The sequence below is a fragment of the Taurulus bubalis genome (assembly GCF_910589615.1).
Source record: "Taurulus bubalis genome assembly, chromosome: 1".
In the NCBI taxonomy this organism is placed as follows: domain Eukaryota; kingdom Metazoa; phylum Chordata; class Actinopteri; order Perciformes; family Cottidae; genus Taurulus; species Taurulus bubalis.
This window is the reverse complement of record NC_136589.1, coordinates 22,850,196-22,871,850: the sequence shown is the minus strand read 5'-3', so window position 1 is coordinate 22,871,850 and position 21,655 is coordinate 22,850,196. Positions and strand designations below refer to the sequence as shown.

The window sequence follows — 21,655 nt, the reverse complement described above, 5'->3', positions numbered from 1 at the left end:
CTACAGAAGTCCCGATACTCTTATCGTGTGGATATATATGTTCTTCTTTCTAATGCACATGATGAAACGCGGCTCATGTTTGATAAGTCTCCCAAAACCTCCGCCTCTGCAGGGATAGACGCAACTTTAATACTATTCCATTAATAAGAAATAGGTTTGGTGTATAGTTGCTGATGAATTTATGAGATGAGCCCAGACAGTGCCCTCGTCCTCTTGAAGGATGTTCCACTAATTATGGACGATGTGTCTGGAAAAACTACAAGTCTTTCGGGGATTACGGGCTAATCCGAAAACAGAAAGCTTAGTTTTTTGAGGAGCAAATGTAATTAAAGTTGTGAGCGGGCTCTCGCTCCAGCACGTCGGGGGCGCCGGCGGGAACGTCTGCCTGGTGGGCGGACGTTCTCGGCCCGACAAGCCGGCAACCCTTCGGCGCCCCCTGACGTGCTGGAGTGAGAGCCCGCACACAGCTGCGAGCAGCTTTAATTTATATATATTTATTTTGGTATATATATATATATTTATATATTTGTAAATATGTATATATATATATATATATATATATATATATATATATATATATATATAAATATTAATATATACTAGAAATAGAAAGAAATTACGAAGAAATCACACAAAACTGAAAATGGCCGACCCATTTCAGTCAGCGAGGGCTGCTTTGTCGAATTTTCTTTGACAATAATGTGTTTTTCACAAAATTCTAAACGGCAGAAAATCAAAGTAGGCGGAGCTTAATGCCATGATTTACTTTTTTGTAAAGCAGACACAACTGGACATGTGTACCAAATTTCAGGTCAATTGGTCATAGGGGGGCAAAAACTGTGGGCTTTCACAACTCATGGGTTGTAAAAAAAAAAGTTTTTTCAACCGTAGCGCTGGGGCTGCTTAAATTAATATTTGTAGGGGGGCGCTATCGAGCCGAAGTGCCATTTTAAAGCATTACAATCATATCGGGTAACTGCGTCTTTGCCTTTAAATGTGTGTGCCAAGTTTAGTTACGTTTCGAGCATGCTAGATCCTCAAAACCACCTTCGTTGTTGACTGCGAAGGATGCATCGCCACGGCAACAGCATTACATGAAACATCAAAAGCTTTGGGGGCTGGCATCATGAAAGTCTTATGTCTGTGTAGAAGTAATTTGACGTCGATCTGATTGATCTACTAAGAAAAGCAAGCCAAAGTACAGAACATTTTACTTCCTGTTACTATTAGGTGGCGCTATGATTCTGATTAAACATTAGACTGCACATGTCTTCAGGCCTGGAGTCTCATCAAACATTTGGATCTGGAAAGGATTTTATCATGTGGAGTCGAGTTACATCGGTTTATTCACTCATGGCGAAGGATCAAACTTCGCCGATGCTCCGACTCACCGCCGTTCAACGAATCCTTACAATCTTGCCATGCATTATCAATGTCTTAACCTTTAAAGCCCGTTAAACACCAGGGCATTTTTTTAGGATTTAGCTCGAAATAGCATACCCAAACTAAAAAGGGTGTATCTCTGCAACCACAAGGGATATTCGAATAATTCTGGTGCTATAATAAAGGCAACCCTTGTGAGCTTTTGGTCAGATGTGTAAATATTAGTATATATGTTGCTGGCTAAGAGTAAGTAAAGATTGAAACACAGAACAAATAGAAGTTCCAGGTCCGCCTATAGAAAAAAGCACTTTCAGGATGATTATCTCCTTGAAATGATGCTTCATTAAGCCCTGAGGCTCTCCCAAATCATAGCACAATATGTGAACAGTCTCTCTGCACTGTTTTCACTTGAAAAAGTGAAGCAGAACAAAGTCAGATTGGGTAAAGTACAGAGAGAATTCAGGCGAGGTTTCCAAAATTTGCATTTCGGCACATTTGCGCATATTTTCGCGCATCTGTGACATTTGAATTTTTTCATGTAGCAAACCTTATATTTCACTTTCATATGACTTATGGTGTTCAATAAACTTGTATCAGTGTGGATTTACTGAGGGAAATGCATTTTTTCAACAACAAAAAAATAAAGTTTCAAAATGTGCTGACTCAGCGATTTATGTTGCTGTGTTCTTTGGTTCGTATCTCGGTGATGCTTTGCAGCAGAGGGATTTGGTGAATAGATTTGGAATCTGTGTGGAATTGTCTTGCTTTTTGCTATTTGTCTTTTTCTGATAGCACCAAGCTACGGACTGCTAGTTCCGGAAACATGCAGAGTGGGCTGACTCGTGACAAAATTATAACTATTTTATTTTAATAATTATTTTAGTTGGTGTTTGAGTTGTGTTGAAAGGGCTGACTAATTATTGTAGCCCAGGTTCTCTTGTTTAATTTGATGTGTAGCATCAATATATTCATGATTATTGTAATGTTTTACACAGTTTAATTTAAAACTTTAAAAAAAGGACCTATATAGGTCCATGCGGGGCTTAAGTCTCCTCTGACACATTTTTAGAGTGATCTGATTAATCTGTGAGGATTAAGGTATAAAAGTAGAAAATATGTAACTTCTTGTTGCAACGAAGTGGCGCTATGAATAAGATTCAAAATGATCATATTGATGTCTTCAGGGTCAGGAGGTCATGACATGTGAGAAATATGGAGCACATTAAATAATGTGCGGTAGAGTTAAAACAACTTCCATTTTCATGGAAAATTGTGATATTTGCCGCTGCTCTGCGCTCACATAGTTCGATATTTTTTAAATCCTTTGAAAATTTTTCCAATTGTCCAATTGTCCATGGAGAAACAGAAGTGAAATGTGATTGGATGAGCACTGTTAACCAGATCATTAAACCGGGGCCTTGACGCGCCATGCAGTAGGCTCAAGGCTAAAGGCAAGGCAACAGAGCAACAGGGGAGGTGTGCAATGAGAAAATAAGCTAATAGGGAGAAAAAATAATAATACATGTAGTGCATTTGTGAAAAACAATTAAACTATAAAATCTATGTATATCTATGTATATATGATAAAAATGTACAAATGTACTTCCAGGATTCACGGTAAGTAAAGTGTTTTTAAAGTATTGAGCCAGTGTTCCGAGAGATCGATTAATCCATTGAGCAATGACCGACTTCAAAAAAATACTCCAAGTCTAGTTTCTTTAATACAGTGTCTCTGTCGAGAGACTGCCAGGAACAAAATCCTCCGCTTTAACTATTGTATGAGGAGCGGTGTCAGTGCCGTATGATGGATGGTGCGTTTAATGTGGCACAGACGCTTTGAAGTGATGGAGATAGCGGCTTACTCGACAGCTATGGACCCTCTTGTTTTCCGCTCCGTCTCCCCCAGCCGGCGTCACTGCGGATTGGTGGAGAAGGGGGGATAAGGGAGTGAGGGGGGTGGGGCTGCAGACATCCCAACTGCAACCTTATTGTCTGTCATGTTTGCAACTGAGTTAAAGGAGCGGGGAAAGAAGGCCGATTATTGAAGTTGTTGTTGCGAGGAATCATGTGGGATTTAATGAGAGGATCTGAGATGTCACTGTCAGAGAGGGGCACCGCGCAGAGAGAGAGAGAAAAAATAGTCTTCTTAAGAGAAAGGAGATGTTCTTGGCAGCAGCGTTCACCGCAACGTATGACAGGCAGTTTGTACGACCCATCAATTCTAATTCCATCTGTGACAGTGACGCTGACAGTGAGTGTATGCAAAGGGTGAGAGACGATTTTTTTGTAAATGTTTTCGAATATTTTAATTATACACATGCAAAAAAATGATATATATAGAAGAAATAACTAAAAGAGAGACATATGTTTTTTCAAAGTATACTGAATAGAGGGATGACAGAGAAATATAATACGATTCAATAAGCACAAACATCAGGCTGGCAACCAAATATGTACACTTGAAGATTAACATTATCCCCACAAAGGAAGGTGAACGTTATTACGACGAGGCAAGCTCAGCATTCACATCAGACAGAATGCCAGCTCCGTATCAGCTCCACTGAGGGATCCATCCCTGGGATCCTAACCGACACTGTCAGAAAGATCAGGGGATGAAATGGTTTTGAAGCTTGGGAGTGATACAGGAAGGAAACGGCACGTTTTGAATTTAAAGTTCACAAGCTTTACTTGGTGGAATATCTGTCATTCAATTGGCGTCCCTATAGTGCTGCAACGCTGGGCTCTAAAACCCAGAAACGTGTGTTTAGATGCCTGAAATATGGTCACTGGTTTACACAAGTTATGATGCATTCAAGATCTACTTGAAAAGGTAAATTATAATGGTGTCATGATGTGTTCAACCATTTTTTTACTCAAAGAAAACATTTCAATAACAATACAATATTTTCAATCATTTCAATTGTCTTTTTTTGCAAACAAATATTATAGATAATATCAGAACAAAATGATAACCATTACATTTTTATTTATGTTTAATTAACCAAATCCCTGTTAATTTTAGTGTGAGTGTGTATATATATATATTAGTGCTAGGCAAAGATGAAAACATTTAACTGATTAATCGCATGATTTTTCTGTGATTAACAGCGATTAATCGCATAATGCGCAAAATTCAGATCGCCAAGATCCGGTCTCACATCATCATGACTTCCTGTACAAGCGCTATCGATTCTGCCGACAAGGAATAATGTATTTACGGGACCTTCTCGAGCCATAACTTGAACACCACAGGCGCAGCCGATTGACCATCTCACTGTATTCAGACTGTATGCATAGACTATCACCCGCTGCATGCCGTGCTGTTCGTAACATTTATTTAGCGCTTAAGAAACTTATGGATGTGTTGAAAGCACTCATAATTATATGACAGTGTTATTAGTACACCATACCATAATACCACCATCAATCATCTCGGTAATTTAAGCCGGATAATAGGACATTTGATCGACTTTGTTGAACCACGTACGAAGAATACCCCCCTGGTCCCAGAAGAAACTTTTGTCTTTTATTAGGGAACAACATAAACAGTATGTTCAGTAGTAAGGGTCCCTGTTAGAGGGACAAGCGACTCCTTCTTTTGTCCATGTTCAATTTGTTGCAGTTCTAATTCAGCAGCACTTGCTGAACTGTGTTTGAAGACCCACAACTGTTCTGCATTGTGCCAGGACATTGTCAAACGTACTGTTCTGCAGAGACACTGTGACAGGGCGCTGGAGAGTGTGCGCCACGATGGCAATATTATCACGGATCGGGTCCGACCTCAGGGAGAAGGGAGACAACGACACCTGACGTGTGTTCTTTATGTCCAGTCTACTCCTAACTAAACCGTTATGTCCAGTCTACTGCTTAACTTATAACCCGCTGCACAGACAGGATGTTGGAAATGGAGGCAGGTTTTCAGAGCTTTTTTGGCGATCTCAGGATATCCTGCCTCGGTTTTAATCCAGAACACCAGGAGAGTTGAAACAGCCTTAAGTTTCATTTTTAGGGTAACGTAACACATTTACATCCGTCTGAGGTTACCACAGACGGATGTATCTGGTCATTTTTCACAATAAAATATCTTTAATTTAATTTAATTTTTTCATTAATTTTTTCTGTGCGGCCCGGAATGAGTACTTATAACTGCACTGTTACAACTCCTTCATAGTGTCATATTACTTTTTGGAGAATTATGATGATAAATTCATAGTAGATGCAAAAGTATACTTAGGTACAATATATTATGTTGAACATAATATATATATGGATGGATCACAGCCAACCCAGTTATTTTCAACACATCCCCTTGTCCTTGGTCATGGTGGCCACAGCACTTAAAAGAATAAACTTCATAATTCTCAAAATTCTGACCCTTTGCTTTTTTATTAACAGCATGTACTTGTACTTTTACTTTCAGTACATTTTATATCAGAAAAATACTTTTGATACTTAAGCACAGAAAATATCAGATACTTTAAGACTTTTACTCAAGTAGTATTTTAATAGGTGACTTTTACTTTTACTGGAGTGATTTTCCAGGAAGGTGCTTTACTTTGCTCAAGTACGGCTTTTGGGTTTATACACCACTGATGAATACAATGTTCCACGCACGTTTCTGCAAAATGTCTGTCTTCTGTTTTGATGACAGTCAAAGCAGCACCCACAGATCTTCCATATAATGAACTCTGTAAGTAACTTAGAAACGGTTTATCAATCAATGTTGTGTTTTTTGTTGCATGTTTAAGGTGAAAAACTGAGTTGAAACGGTCGCATAGTGCGCCGTTTAACGGCTAAAGCTACGGTCTTTACGGTCAATTTTGAATGGAGAAAGAAACGGTATTAGCACTCCCCCGAAGAGGCACAAGTTCTTACATTAGTTTTGGAATAAATAAAACACATTTAAAAACCATCAGTCAAAGTGCAAGACCAGCTGTTGGAGGGGTACGCTACAAACTGTAACTCCGAGATAACTGTGGCTACAGCAGTGGCGGGCTGTCAGGGCCTGCTCAGCCTTCTCTGCTGGCCTAAAGAGAATCACAAAGTTATAGTTATTTTATAATTTTTTTCTTTTCTTTTTATGATTAAAAGTTATAGCTATTTTATAATGTAATTGTTTTGCGTGCACCGAACAGCATCCCGTCATGCGCGTATTTATGTATACGATATCAGACAGCAGGCCTAGGTACAAAATGCACGGCCCGCCACTGGGTTACATCGATGTCCAGTAGTCTCAGTGAGAGCAACAGTCGGTGCACGTTGTAATGCCGTCACTTGTGTAGTGCGCTTTGTTTCATACAACTTGTGTATTTATTCTCCTAACGACGGAGCGTCTAGAGCAGACCTGGGCATCTTACGGCCCGCGGGCCAGGTGTGGGCTCTCCCAGTCTGGCCCGCGTTAGGTCAATCAAAAATGAAAAATAAATAAATAAGATGCACGCCATAAATGCAATACAAACGGCACTGCTTTTACTTTGAAGGCGATTTATTTATGTGTGCGCGCACGCTTACACAGCCTCACCGACAGGCAGTGTTGCCTCCCAATATCTAGCCTCACGCTGTAGTCTCCGCCTCCAGATTGAACATTAATCGCGCAAAGCCGCCGCTGATCTGACCTGCGGTCTGATACACTATGGCAGATTTTAAGTCAGGATCACGTCTGGATCTTTACTCTTCTCTCAAAGAGGAGAACGTTCCTCACATGAGGAGGCCTGCTTAGAAGATGTTGGTTCTCTTTGGATCTACCTACATAAGAACAAACATTCTAGTGATGAAGTTCAACAGATCAGATCCTCTCTCACTGATACCTGTCAGCTGTCCTTCACATCTCCACCTCATTCAACCAGACTTCATGCACTTGTTTTTGGGGCGGCTGTAGCTCAGGGGGATGAGTGGTCGTCCCGCAACCATAAGGTAGTCGGCTCGATCCCCAGTCCCCCCATAGCTCACATGTCGAGGTGTCCCCGAGCAAGACCCCAAACCCCGAACTGCTCCCTGGGCGCCCCACAGGGCTGCCCACTGCCCCCCATCCAGAGATGGGTCAAATGCAGAGAAGAATTTCCCCAAGGGGATTAATAAAGGATAATTTCTTCTTTAAACCCAACACAGACTGTACTTTTCTTACTGAGTAAGAAAAACTGAACTGAACTGGAAAACATCAAAAGCACTTATTGCTTTTATATAAAGTTAATAAATTGCTGGTCTTTTACATATTTAAGGTAAAGTTTAAAAAAATCTTAAAAAATGGAATTACATTTTTTACATAATTTCATAGCCGAGAGATTTAAAATGAAAATGTCCAATTAAATGTACAGTACCTGTGTGTGGTAGTGTTAAGCCCCTCCCAATGCTAAAAAACAACAACATGCTGTTAACGCATGATAAAATCATTGTCGGCGTTAATGGATTGCTGTGTTACGTGCCCAGCCCTACATACATACATAATAACATACTGACATGTGTAAATCTTCCCAGTGTCTGTATTTTCAAATATCTGTATTTGTGAATCGTGTCAAAAAGAATCAGGTAAAAACCAGGGAACTAATTATTTTTTTCATTTAGTTGTGAGTGATTCATCACAAAAAGCTCTTAATTACAGTTGCTTCTTAATAAAGTAAGCTTTTTCTTTTCAGATGAGCCAATAATCCTCTAAAGACTGTGTTTGACTTGACCTGAACTCATAAATCCAGAAGCAACTATTCACTGAAATGATAGGGGTGCAAGGTTTGGTCATAAACCATCATAATGTGTTCGTATAATATCATAAGAAAAGTTATTTTCCATTTCTCATGTGTTCTATGAATGGCCAACATGAGTCTCTCAAAGCCTGTTTAGGCAAAAAAAAAAACATCTGGTTTTGTTTATGTGAAATAAGTAGTTTGTTAAGCATGGCATTTGTCAGTAAGTAAGTAAAGTAACAAAAACAAAATACATTTTGTCTTCTGGTGTCAGCCTGGTGTGGGACATAAGTGTTTGTCCCAAACTTTTTATTGCAATACACCCAATAGTTTGACTTCACACCCAGTGTGAAACATAAACGTCCGTCCCAACTTTTTACGGCAATACATCCATAAGGTGTCCAACAGTTTGACTTCACCGCCTGGTGTGGGACATAAATGTTTGTCATAAATTTTTCCCAGTAGTTTTTTCCCGTAGTTGTCCAATAGTTAAACTTCCTTTTGGCCCAAAGAGATGGACAGACTGGCTGCCGATAGTATCCCTACAGCCACACTGCTGGGTTAACTACGACCGAACAGCAGTTGAGTTTGGTTCTCTCTCTCCACTGCCTCTTCAAATCCCGACTTCGTAATATCCCACGTCCTTGTGAGGAGTTAAATGAACAGGCCTCAACACAGCCAGTCACTTAGCTGTCACCTGCACTTGATGATGTCATGAATCACTAACTCAGCACGGAGATGGAGATTTCAGGGCGGCACGGTCACCCATTATGGTGTGTTTGGGGGAAATGGCCTCCTTCTCTGATAGATTTTGAGTGAGCCAAATTGTCCATAAATTTGGGACACAGAGTCATAAATGTCAGGAAAGGGAGAAAAACAGACAGACAAATTCCTCCAGCGAGATGGCAGCACTAATGATTACTTCTTTGAGTGTGTAAGGAGAGAGAGAGAGAGAGAGAGAAATAATGCATAGGGAGTGTTAAAAGGGACAAGGAATAGGGGGGGAGGTAGTTGGCAAATGTGTATGTGCCCGTCTGTGTTAATCACTGATGGGGAAAAAGAAAGACGGATGAAGACGGAGGGAAGGAGAGCGCGTCGAGGTGTCCGGAGGCATTGATTTCACCAGCTCGTGGTCACATTGACTCACTGCATGACTTTGAGCTGAGGAAACAGAAATCACATGGGGCATTCCGAATGAGATAACTATATTACTAATAAGGGGGTTTCAGATGAGGTTACCTGCCATGTCGGCAGCCGTATTGGAAGAAAGTAGCTGTGGATAACAAGTTGTATTTCCACATTTACAGGAAAGAACAATAAAGGCCACATTCTGGATGTTTGTGGCAACCCCGAAAGCGATCTGCAACCTGTTCGATGTGCCAATTTCTAATGTTAAGATTTTATTATGAAGCGTATTGATTTATTCACGACTGCTGCATGTCTCCCATTCAAACACTAATTTGCTTTACAATGCAAAAATACAACTACACTAATATACAACTTGGGTAGCACTTCCAACATGAACACTCATTAGTAACTCATTAGTATTCAATTCATAAACAATTATAAATGTTTCATTCTTGATGAATAAGCTTTGGTTTTTATACTTTATAAATGATGGATTCCCCATTTCTAAATGAAGTATTAAGGACTTATAGATGATTACGTTACATTTCATTTAGCTGACTCTTTCATCCAAAGTGACTTACAATAAGTGCATTCAACCATGAGTACAAACTCAGAAAAACAAGAATCAAGAAAGTGCATTTTCTTCAATAAAGTTAAACCACAAAGTGCTATCAGTAAGTGACATTTAAGTGCTACGAAAGTGCTACTACGGCGCTACCCTCCTTATTCAAGATGTAGTCGAAAAATATATGTTTTTAGTTTGCGACGAAAGATGTAGAGACTTTCTGCTGTCCTGATGTCAATGGGGAGTTCATTCCACCATTGAGGAGCCAGGACAGCAAATAGTCGTGACTTTGTTGAGTGTTTAGCTCGCAGTGACGGAGCTACAAGCCGATTGGCAGAAGCCAAGCGGATTAATAAGATAATTTGTAAAGTGTTAGTAAATGATTAAAAAAAAGCAAGTATGTTTTGTGGCCGTAACTTTCCGCGTGCATTTCACCTCCAAAATGGAGGCGTTTCGGAGGTGAAATGCACGCGGAAAGTTGCTCAATATATTTTTGATGCTCCAGAACAATACTATTTTCAGTTTGTTTGTTTTTTTCTTTTTTCCTTCAAACAATGAACTTTGCGCGCTCAGCTCAGTGTAGCTTTTAATGCTTTGTGAAGATCAGTAGAGGTGACATGAAACAAACAGTAAACGCAGACCATTCTGAGGAACGCAGCCAAACAGAGTGATAAAGTTAATGTTGCCGTATTAATTTAGCCTCAGGTCCGGAGAGAGAGAGAGAGAGAGAGAGAGAGAGAGAGAGAGAGAGAGAGAGAGAGAGATATGAGGGAGTAACAAGAGAGACAGACAGACAGGAAGCAGCTGAAAGAGACATCGAGACAACGCTGTAGTCCAGAAGAGAAACTGACACAGACGAAGAGAAGGAAGGAGAGCGACGGACTGCCGTGTCATCTGGGATCACCAAACACTGTAATAGGCTTGAGTCTCATCAGTTGGACTCAGCTCGGGGAGGCTTGGCTGCAGATTTACCTCGCTGTCTTGTCTCCCTGCCAACAACAGCGCATGGGAATGGGATTCTCCAGCAGACCCAGAACAATCCGAGAAGGTCTTACTTAACTAGCTTTGGGGGGGGGAGGGAAGAAAATAATAGGTGTTGAGTTTCCCTGCGGCTTTGTACTGGCATAATATCTGCCCTCTGGTTCATAATGGAACTCCAATGATCTGAACACCGGAACGCTCTTGGCAAACTCTGCACGGGGGTCTTCTGCACCGGTTTTATTCTCAGTGTAATTTACTCAAATGGTCTTTTTTATGTTGGAGATTCAGCACACACAGACACACACATTATCCATTGGATTATAAAATTATAATTTATCACAATTCCAATCATTCTTCTTCAAACTCCTGGAGATCGATCATCTGGGTTTAGAGACGTTCTCCATATTCACTACAGAAAACCTGCTTTACAGACTAAAGGACATGGAGTTAGAAATGCAGTACCTGGTAAAGGTTCATAGACCTTTACAAGTCTATGAACTTGACATGCTAGATGAGAATGCAGTCACTGCAATATGTTCTGGGGAATGAGGTAATACAACTATTTTTCTGGATCTAACTTGTGGAGACCTGAAATCTAGTGTTCTGTGTTTGTTCAACAGATTGACCTCGGCATTTTGTTGAAAGTTAGTACATTTCATATCCATGCTCAGTGCTATTGTGAATAGAGTTGATTCAGATGCTGTAATGGGTTTGACTGATGTGTTTTTGGAGGTTGGTGGCAGAGGTTTGTGTGAAATGAAACAAATTTTACTGAAACTGAAAACATGTACTTCAAACCCTGCTGTGCTTTTGCAGAACTGTTATTTATTTATCTTCTGAGGGAGGGGGGATTTGCTTGTCAGGGTGGAACCCCACCAACCTACCCCATTGTTACCACAAATCGTAATTGGTCTCTTCAGCATGTGATTATGGATTTTACCATAACTAGTTTGGTCTCTTAAAGACAAACGACCATCTGTAACTGACACCGTACCCTACAATCGTCAGACAGCTAGTGTTTCTAAATGACCATCATACAAATTACGCTACTATGAATACGATGAGGTCAGACTAAAGCACAGGTGTTTACTCTGTAATTGCAAATCGTTAGAACACAACAGCTTCTTGTATTTTTATTCTAGTGACAGATGAAACTCCTCCAGTTCCTCAATCATTATCTCTGCATGGCACTGGGGATAGAACAGAGCATGGTGTATGGGTAATAATAACAACATCTAAAGAGCTCATTCCAATTTGTTCTATTTTCTCTTTCTCCACCTTCCCTTTCTGTCCCCCTTAAACTCCCTGCAGATGAATTCAAAGCCCTGCTGAAGCGCTTGCCCACCGACCGCTTCCTGAACGTCTCCACGATCGCCAAGTTCTGGACGTCTGACTTGTCCCTCCAGAAGCGCTACGCTCAGCTGGAGTCTAGCGCCGCCCTGGTCATGGGCAAAGCCCAGAAGGTCGTCAGGAAGCTGTTCACCCTGAGCAAACGCTGCCCCAAGCATCCTCGCATCAGCCTGCCTAGAGAGAGGTAACCCACTGGCACACTACAGGGATCAAACCCAACTATAAAGGCATTAGGAGACCGCAGACCTCTGCCAAGGCCGTTTCCATAACTGAAATATAATGGGAGCATCCACCAAATGATTCGAATTTCTCAGCCCACGCTTACACCAAGTTTAAATGAAAATGAGTCTTGTAGTTTTTCCGTAATCCTGCTGACAAACCGATCCCTAAACTGAAGAAGACGTGGCTGCTTTGTGCTGATTCATCACAGCTGTAGGCTCTCTAACAGCCCACCTCAAGTGGGGCACACTTGGGAAAACCCCGAGCCATCTATCTGGAAATAGCTCAGCTTTGAATTTGGCTAAAACTCCCAAAAGTGATACACACGGGAAAGGTGGGAAACATGCCAGTGGGGTACACAATCGCTCCCTTTAAGCCGATTCCCTTCCAAAACATGTATTTGTAGTTTGCTGTCATTGCGGCTTCAGCTATATGCTGTTTCTGCTGTCAACAGATTGTACAACAGTCTTACTGTGTCAAACAGTTGGGCATTATGACAACACTGTGTAGATGGCTGTAGCCTTCACGTACCTGAATGAATAATCTGTATCAACGACCCGTGACACTCCCAGATGGAGTGGCCTAGAAACAACTTCATGCAAAAGGGATTGTCATCAACATCTTATAAAAGAAATATCAGTCTAGACACTGTAAATAAACCAATGTGCCAGGGTGTTATTTATACCTCATATTGCAGCCTGCTACAGGAACAGAAGCTAGGGACCTCTCAAAAGTCATTTTGTCAGCGGTTTTACAATCTGGTCCCCCTAATTATTGATGATGTTAATTGTTGAGGTGCAGAACCTAAGACCTTTGGTAAACCAAATTCAAGCACCAAAACAGTTCATCCACAGGAGTAAAGGTATGTTTTCACAAGAGATTTGAAGAATTTCAAAAATCAAACTTACATTTTTCAGCTTTAGGGCCATATTATCTCTTTACACTTGTGCCTTAGGACAATGGTGCCTAATTATATAGAGAGCTGAGATTGTTCTGCAAATGTTGATATACAACACATGAGTATGTATCATATGCAAGTGTCTTTAAAAAGGTGAATTTAAGAAATGATGGACAATCTCAGACCTCAGAGAGTTAATGCACCAGCGTACAGATGTTTGGAAACACACCACGCTGCCACTGCATCTGCACTGACAAAGAAAAAGAAAAAGGCTGTTGTTGAAACCACCATCGACTAATAATTTGACAGGCTGACTGACTCCCTTTGCTGGAGTCAATTCTACAGCCGCGGTTGACTCGTCAGAACAAAAAAAATAAAACACCCTTGCACGCTTCACTCAGCCGTCGTTCCGTGGCAGTTTTGCTGCCGTGCGACGGGGAAATTGAAAATGCAGGTGAGACGAGGGAGGACAGAAAATAAGAGAATGTGGAAGAGAGATGTGATGGCGGGTTGTAGGCGAAGGAAGGGAGAGGCTTGAAGGGTCTAGTTACCGGTTGGCGGAGGCCTTTGTGTGGTAAGGTACGCGGTAACGTGGCACGCTGTGATCAAGTCCTCTCCCAGGACTGACAGTCCGGCACTTGCTTACAGCGGACTTCAATTTTCCTGACAGTTCTTTCCCTCTCACCTTTGTGTCGCCTTGCCCCTCTCTCTCTGTCTCACCCCCCGTCACTCAACAGTCATAACCCAGTTCGTACCAGCAACACGGCGTTAGCAGGCTCCACCGTTTTCTACTGCGCAAACCCATTTGTTTTATCATCATTCTTTTTTTTCTTGTGTGTGTCTATTTACATAGGCCTGAGGGGTAGGAATTGCTGGAGCATTTGGGCAATGTTGTGTGTGATTTCCTGAACTTAGCCCGGGGATAGAATCTCTCTGCAGAGCCAATTTCCAGTCTGAACTTGTTGCCGCTGTTACCGCGCCAAAGTGGATGGTAATTTATGTATGTCTGCATTTTCATCTCTCGGTGCAGTCACACCAAACACTCACCCTTTTATGAACTGAAAAAAAGGTGTCAAATTGCTATATATATATTAAACAATCCAATTTTGAAGTAATATGGACTTTAAATTACATTTCCACCTATGGAAAATGGAAGGCAAACAGGGTGAACGTCAGTGTGGTCTATGGGAAAATCCTGGTTTAAGGCTCTCATCAAAGCTTTTTTATCAACGTTGGCCACTTTAACGTTGGTGTTTCATGCCTCTGAGAGACGGCGGGGTGAGAGAATGGAAGAAGCACATGGGATGTAAAATAGGGCAAGGGCGCCACCCTTCCATAACAAAGAAAACAGCACTTTGCAATGAGGTACAGAACATATAGAGAAGTTATTAAGAAATAAGTGAGGAAGAAAATTATAGAAGATTTAAAATACCAAAAGAAAAACACATCAAATAAAGAAATAAAGTGAAATACAAGTTGTTACTTAATAATATAACTTAAAACAGATTGGAATGTTTTTTTGTTGTGATATGAAAAAAAGGGACTGGGTGTATTGTGTTTCTGTGTTCCCTCCCTTAAAAATGTAATCATAAATCATGTTTATGGCTTTTATGGGATCTTTTTCTCTTCTGTAGGAAAGTTTAAAGCAAGCAAAAAACTTTGCACCTTACCTTTGTTGTCTTATGACACTCACTTTTTTTTAGCCTATCCTTTAAAAACAGTTCAAAGTGTTAATTAGTGGGGTTTAGAGGTGGTGGTAAGCTTGTATTTTCAAAGTGGATGGACCCAGGCTAGCCGTTCCCCTTGCTTCTAGTCTTCAACCCGTTAAGCTCTATGGCATTTTTTAGGATTCAGCTCGAAATAGCATACCCAAACTAAAAAGGGTGTATCTCTGCAACCACAAGGGCTATTTGAATAATTCTGGTGTTATAATAAAGGCAACCCTTGTGAGCTTTTGGGCAGATGTGTAAATATTAGTATATATGTTGCTGGCTAAGAATAAATAAAGATTGAAACAAATTGAAAGAAATAGAAGTTTCAGGTCCGCCTATAAAAAAAAGCACTTTCAGGATGATTATCTCCTTAAAATGATGCTTCACTAAGCCCTGATGCCGTGTTCACACCAAAACAGTTGTGAAATATTCGCGCGTCCAGATTACATGTTAAGTCAATGCACAGCCGCGTTAGGTTGCGAAAAAGCGAATTTTTCGCCGGGCGTCGCGATAGAAGCGAAACGGCGTCGCAACACCGCTTTTTCGCTTTTTCGCCGGCGTTCAAATATTTCAACTCCAGCGAATAATTCGCATGACGCGTAGTTGCGAAAGCCAATCAGCGTTGAGAAGCTCCGCCCGGCATCACCGCCGTTACTGAATGAAACTGCTGGCCCGCTGAAGGAGCGCTGGAAGCGGCTTCATTCAGACACTCGTCCTGGAGTAGTCGGAGCTGTGTGTGACTACGGATATTATGAACCCAGACACGGGGCGGTTGATGTTCCGACGTGTGTGGGACTTCCTCAACAAGTATAAAGCAGAACTAGAGGTTATTTCAATGCTGAATGGCGGAAATAGTAAATGCTTTCACAAACACGGAGATAGAAGCTCCGCCCGGCATCACCGCCGTCCTGCGGTTACTGAATGAAACTGCTGGTCCGCTGAAGGAGCGCTGGAAGCGACTTCATTCAGACACTCGTCCTGGAGGAGTCGAGCTGTGTGCGACTACGAATAATGTTATGAACCCAGACACATGTTCCGACGTGTGTGGGACTTCCTCAACAAGTACAAAGCAGAACTAGTGGTTATTTATTTACCTGGTGGATGAAGGAAATAGTAAATGTTTTCAAGACACAGAGATAAGCCCCGCCCCCTTTCCCCAGCGATGGTTGCGAAAAAACAAATTAACCACACAGAGCGAATTTTTCACCTGCGGCGCGATATAGGCGAAGTGGCGTTGCGAAAATTCGCAACTGTTTTGGTGTGAACACGGCATGAGGCTCTCCCAAATCATAGCACAATATGTGAACAGTCTATCTGCAATGTTTTCACTTGAAAAAGTGAAGCAGAACAAAGTCAGAGAGGTAAAGTACAGAGAGAATTCAGGCGAGGTTTCCAAAATTTGCATTTGGGCACATTTGCGCATATTTTCGCGCATCTGTGACATTTGAATTTGTTCATGTAGCAAACCTTATATTTCACTTGTATATGACGTATGGTGTTCATTAAACTTGTAATAGTGGGGATTTACAGAGGGAAATGCATTTTTTCTTTTATTTGCTATTTTCTCAAAAAAATTTCAGAATTTGCTGACTCAGCGATTTATGTTGCTGTGTTCTTTGGTTCATATCTCAGTGATCCTTTGCAGCAGAGGGATTTGGTGAATAAATGTGGAATCTGTGTGGAATTGTCTTGCTTTTTGCCATTTGGTTTCAAGCTATGGGATGCTAGTTTCGGAAACATGCAGAGTGGGCTGACTCATGACAACATTATAACTATTTTATTTTAATAATTATTTTAGTTGGAGTTTGAGTTGTGTTGAAATGGCTGACTAATTATTGTAGCCCAGGTTCTCTTGTTTAACTTGATGTGTAGCATCAATATATTTGTTCATGATTATTGTAACTGTTTTACACAGTTTAAATACATTTCTAAAAAAGGACCTATATAGGTCCATACGGGGCGGACCGGTTGCCTTCCTGCTCTAAACATATGACTGGTATCGATCTTTTCATTTAATTTCAGAAAGAAGGGAGACCATTGCCTTAAGTTAAGCCGTACAGATTGATGTCAACTCACAGCAACACTTCATTTTTCTGGCTCTGGATTTCCACATCTCTCTCCATTTGCAGTGCCTTCAACCCATAGTCTGCATATAAGATGTGGATGTAGTCACTGCGACGTCACCGATTGGTGGACTGCTATTTTGAGGCGCTATGTCCGTCGCCATCTTGGTCTTTTCCAAGGAAGTGAGAAATAGGGTAATTTTCTCAAAAAAAATTCTCTACAATCAGACATATTTTTGCAACCAGAGGAGTCACCTCCATTAGAGAACATAGTGTGATCCAGAGTTGCTTTTACACACAAACACACACACGCACACACACAAATAACAAGCTCTTTTATTCTTTTATACTTTTAACTACTTATTTGGCTTCTCTGAAACCAACACTATCACTACCTTATGGAACCTCGCAATGGATAAAATGTAGCTAAAAGGTTCAGATAAGCGACAAGTAACAGTCTCAGATAAAGGCTTTAATAGGTAACGCAGACAGATGGAGTTTAAAACTGGCACTGCAATCCGAATTCTAAATATTGGAGGCAATATTCTGCCCGCTGCCCCCCCTTCCCCCAACTGGAAATTCAGGCCAGCTACCAGGTTGAGGACACTGAACCTGCACAAGCTCACGACGAGCGCAACATTACAATTTGCCGGATTGAACAACACAGACACTTCTTTATGTCGGCAATAGTTTCATATCTGGACACCCCAGGAGTCAAAATGAACTGGGGGTGGGGGGTCACACAGGCCAAAACAAAAGCAGATGTTTTGCACCGGAATGGTATGACATCTCTGGTAATTTTATAATTAAATACAGTAAATCTATTACATATTGCTTGTTTAAATAATGAAAACAGAAAGAAAAAAGGAATATAAAAGCTTTCTCTCTTTTCTTTTACCTCTGAACATCATGTGGTCCGAATGTAAAACAGACTTGAACGATCAACTGAACAGGGCAGTGAAACACTCTCCTTGATTATGCTGTGCTGTATACACAAAACATTATTGTGCTATTTCCCCCCCCCCCCCCCCCCTGTAGGCCCGTCGGGTTCTGGCTGGGCAGGGCTCAGTCTCTGCTCTACTGCAATGAGCACGGCGTGCAGGGCTACTTCTCCGAGGAGGTGAAGAGCTGCAGCTGCCCCGTGGAGCAGCCCACCTGCCAGGGAGCCGTTCCCTGTGTCGTGGGTACCTCCTCCACTTCCTGCTCCTCCTGCGCCGCCGACAACGCCACCCGCTGCGGAGCCTGTCACAACGGCAACCTCCTTCATCTCGGCTCCTGCCGGCCGAGCATCGCCACATCCCTGGACCACTACCTGAACTTTGACTTGGACATGCCGGATGCTGAGGTTCTCAAAGCTTCTCATATGTGTTCCTTATCTTAGGTTGTCAAACGTCTGTGGTTCCAAAGATACAATACCTCTGATGAAACTAAAGACCATGGCAAAAATGTTAACGACACAAACATATAACACTTGTAACAGTGAATGAAAAAACAGTTAATAATAAAAGCAATGACTGTGTACAATATCAGTGGGGAAAAAAAGTTCACCGAATTTGCTTGAGGGGCGTGTACCAAAGCTGTCACTTCTATGTAGTGAATGGCTTTTTTCCTCAATTTGACTTGCTCACAAATCCTCCTCTAATTTATCTCAAACGACTTTATATAAACGTCACTATTTTTATGGACCTCATTTGGCGTATTCTGTATGTTCTCTTCGGCCCAGATGTGAAGCAAACATGGGACTTCTGCTGAAGTCCAAGTCAGTACTGTATATAAAGCGGTCCGATACCCAATTGGGTTGTGTTCTAAATGCAATGGAACCACACTAGGGTTCCCTTAAAAAAATAATCCAAAACCACCACTCTTAGTTTTGGTCCCGCACAAGAATACGAGTACTGCATTTACATCTACTCAAACAAACCGGAGCAGCGTTCCATTAAAAGAGAATACACATTGTGAAAGCATACTTGGTGTCTGTCGACCTGTAAGAGTGAATCTGATCTCACGGTTCTTAAATCTCTCTCCAGGTGAAGTACCTGCTTCAGCGACTGGACAGCAGAATCGAGGTGCACGCCATTTACATCAGCAACGACGTCCGCCTGGGGAGTTGGTTCAACCCCGCCTGGAGGAAGAGAATGTTGCTGACGCTCAAGAGTAACAAAAATAAGTCCAACCTCATCCACATGCTGATGGGCATTTCTTTCCAGATATGCTTGACTAAGAATTCAACACTGGAGCCTGTGCCTGCGATTTATGTCAATCCCTTTGGGGGAAGTCACTCAGAAAGCTGGTTCATGCCAGTGAACGATCCCGACTTCCCCGACTGGGAGAGAACTCGACTTGACGCCGTCGTCACGGCGCAGTGTTACAACTGGACACTGACCATGGGCAACAAATGGAAGTCCTTCTTTGAAACGGTGCACATCTACCTGCGAAGCCGCATACTCACGGACGATCCGACGGTGAACGAGACTCTCTTCTACGAACCGCTGGACCTGGACGACCAGACATCCAACCTCGGGTACATGAAGATCAACACGCTGAAAGTGTTCGGCTACAGCCTGCACTTTGACCCCGAGGGCATCAAGGATCTAATCCTCCAACTGGACTACCCTTACACGCAGGGTACGCAGGACGCTGCCTTTCTGATGTTGCTGGAGATGAGGGACCGGATCAACCGGCTGTCTCCGCCGGCGCCACAGCCCCTGGACCTGTTCTCTTGTTTGTTGCGCCACCGGCTCAAGCTGTCCGCCGGGGAGGTGGCACGCATCAAGGACTCTCTGCAGCTCTTCAACTCCAAGCTTCCCAATGCCTCTCCTGAACCCGAGCGAGCAATGCTTTGCAGCTAGCTCGCTTAGCATGCGAGTCAGGTACCGGAAGTGTTGCTAGAAAGTGGAGTCGCTGCGAGACTGAACAGGGGAGGTACAACAACATCATCCACTTGGATACAACATCCAACTCTGAAGGCTGATTGCTGGGCGTTTCTTACAGTTACTCTTGGCAGGTTTTCTGTTGACATATTTCTGTCAGAAATTGCTCCCAGAGCCCTTTGATGAACAGTGGAGTGATGTGTGGACTTTTGAGAGAACAGCTGATACTTGGACTCTTTCAGAAGCTCTACTGTACAAGCCCAGGGGCTTACTTTTGCTATTACTGCCCTGCTTTTGGCAAACTGTACAACTGGATTAAGTTAAAAGACTCCCTCACAGATTTTTATTTGGAACCTCAGAGAGCCGACGTCATTAAGTATACCTAAGACATCTGCCTTGCAAAGATAAAGGTGGTTTTCATATGTAAAGAGGAATTCTTAAGGGGTCTTCAGAAGTGAGTAAACGGAAAAGAAGATTTCCCCTTTTCTAACCCTATTTTCTTTGGCTACGGAACAATCTCATTAGAAGGTGGGACAAAAAGGGATAATATTATATATGTGGTGAATGAGTTATGTTATGCTTCACAGTTTAAAATTTGATAATCCTGAACCCTGTTACTGTCTTTGAATATTTCTTTTTAACCCCTGCCTTCCATTTTTCTGGCATTTGAAAATGTGTAAGTAGAGTATCTATGCTTAACATCCGAGTGAGAAGCCTGTTAGTGATGTTCTGTCCTTGGTGGCGTGTCTATACCAAAAGAAGGTGAACACATTGGCATACTATCTTAAATGTTGGGTTATATTTGTTTTTGGGGAGGCAGAAATTGTCAAGATTGTCTCTTCTGATGTGGAAACAAAAAGGTCTGAGGAAACAGCGCTGTAAATAATGCTCCATCTAACCCCAGGTGTGGACAAGTGCACATTGCTTTTTAGATAACCGAGTGCAAAGACCAAAAAAATGTTTATAACAAAAGCAAACTCATGCCTTATATGGAGAGTCAATGTTAAGATAAGAAGCACATTTAGTTTGTGTTTGATTTTCCAGCGGAGGCTGTATTTTGCTTTTTATATTTCAATATTTCTACCAAGACAGAACAACAGACACATTCTCCAGAATACGTGGTAATGTAGGTTCTTTTTCTTCATGTAAATGCCAGTCACATTTTCTGCAGCTACTTGTTTTGATTTGGTGTTGTGAAACTTTGAGTCACTAGTCACATTGCACACCAGTACTCGCATACTGTTATTGCTCTGCAAAAACCTTCTATCTCCAATGAGACACTCTCAGCAACTTATTGTACCTGGTGGATCTTGTTTTTTTCAATGGTTTGGTTTAGTCTCAGGTCAATGAAACTATTTTTTTTTTCTTTTACGTGTGGGTCCAATGTCAGCTGCCGGCTACTGGAGCTACGAGGTTTCTGCAGGGTAGCGATGGTACTCATGAGAGCTGCGAATTTACCAGGATGATACTTGATATGATTCTACATTTACTTCACTAATTTCTCACTGAAAGTCAGTAAACCTTGTATGTCATTTCCAGCAGTTCTCCTGTGCTCAGCTTGCTTAAGTAAAAACAAAGTGGTTTACCTATGTGGGATCCTCTTCCTTGTTTGCTTTCAATCCTCACTATTAGAACATGTGTGCTATATGTTTGCAGCCCCCCCCCCACCACATGCTAAAAAAAAGACAGTCAGTGTTGCAGGTTAAACCTCGTTAAAAAAAAGTCTTCATCAAAATGAGTAAACTGATTGAGTTACAACTGCTGCCTTTTTATTAGGTACACCTGGCAAACATCAATGCATCCATTCCG

The 21,655-nt window shown here is 41.8% G+C and overlaps 1 protein-coding gene across 1 annotated transcript in view; it reads left to right on the top strand.

The window, feature by feature from the left end:
• Positions 1-19,825, top strand: part of brinp2 (bone morphogenetic protein/retinoic acid inducible neural-specific 2) — a gene marked incomplete at both ends in the record, with an annotated part of 144,356 nt that extends 124,531 nt beyond the window's left edge. Inside the window, 3 exons of the mRNA XM_079216273.1 lie at positions 12,046-12,268; positions 18,015-18,321; positions 19,004-19,825. Of these exons, the coding sequence (XP_079072399.1) occupies positions 12,046-12,268; positions 18,015-18,321; positions 19,004-19,825 (1,352 nt within the window). The remainder of the gene's footprint in view (positions 1-12,045; positions 12,269-18,014; positions 18,322-19,003) is intronic.
• Between the last annotated feature and the right edge of the window lie 1,830 nt (positions 19,826-21,655).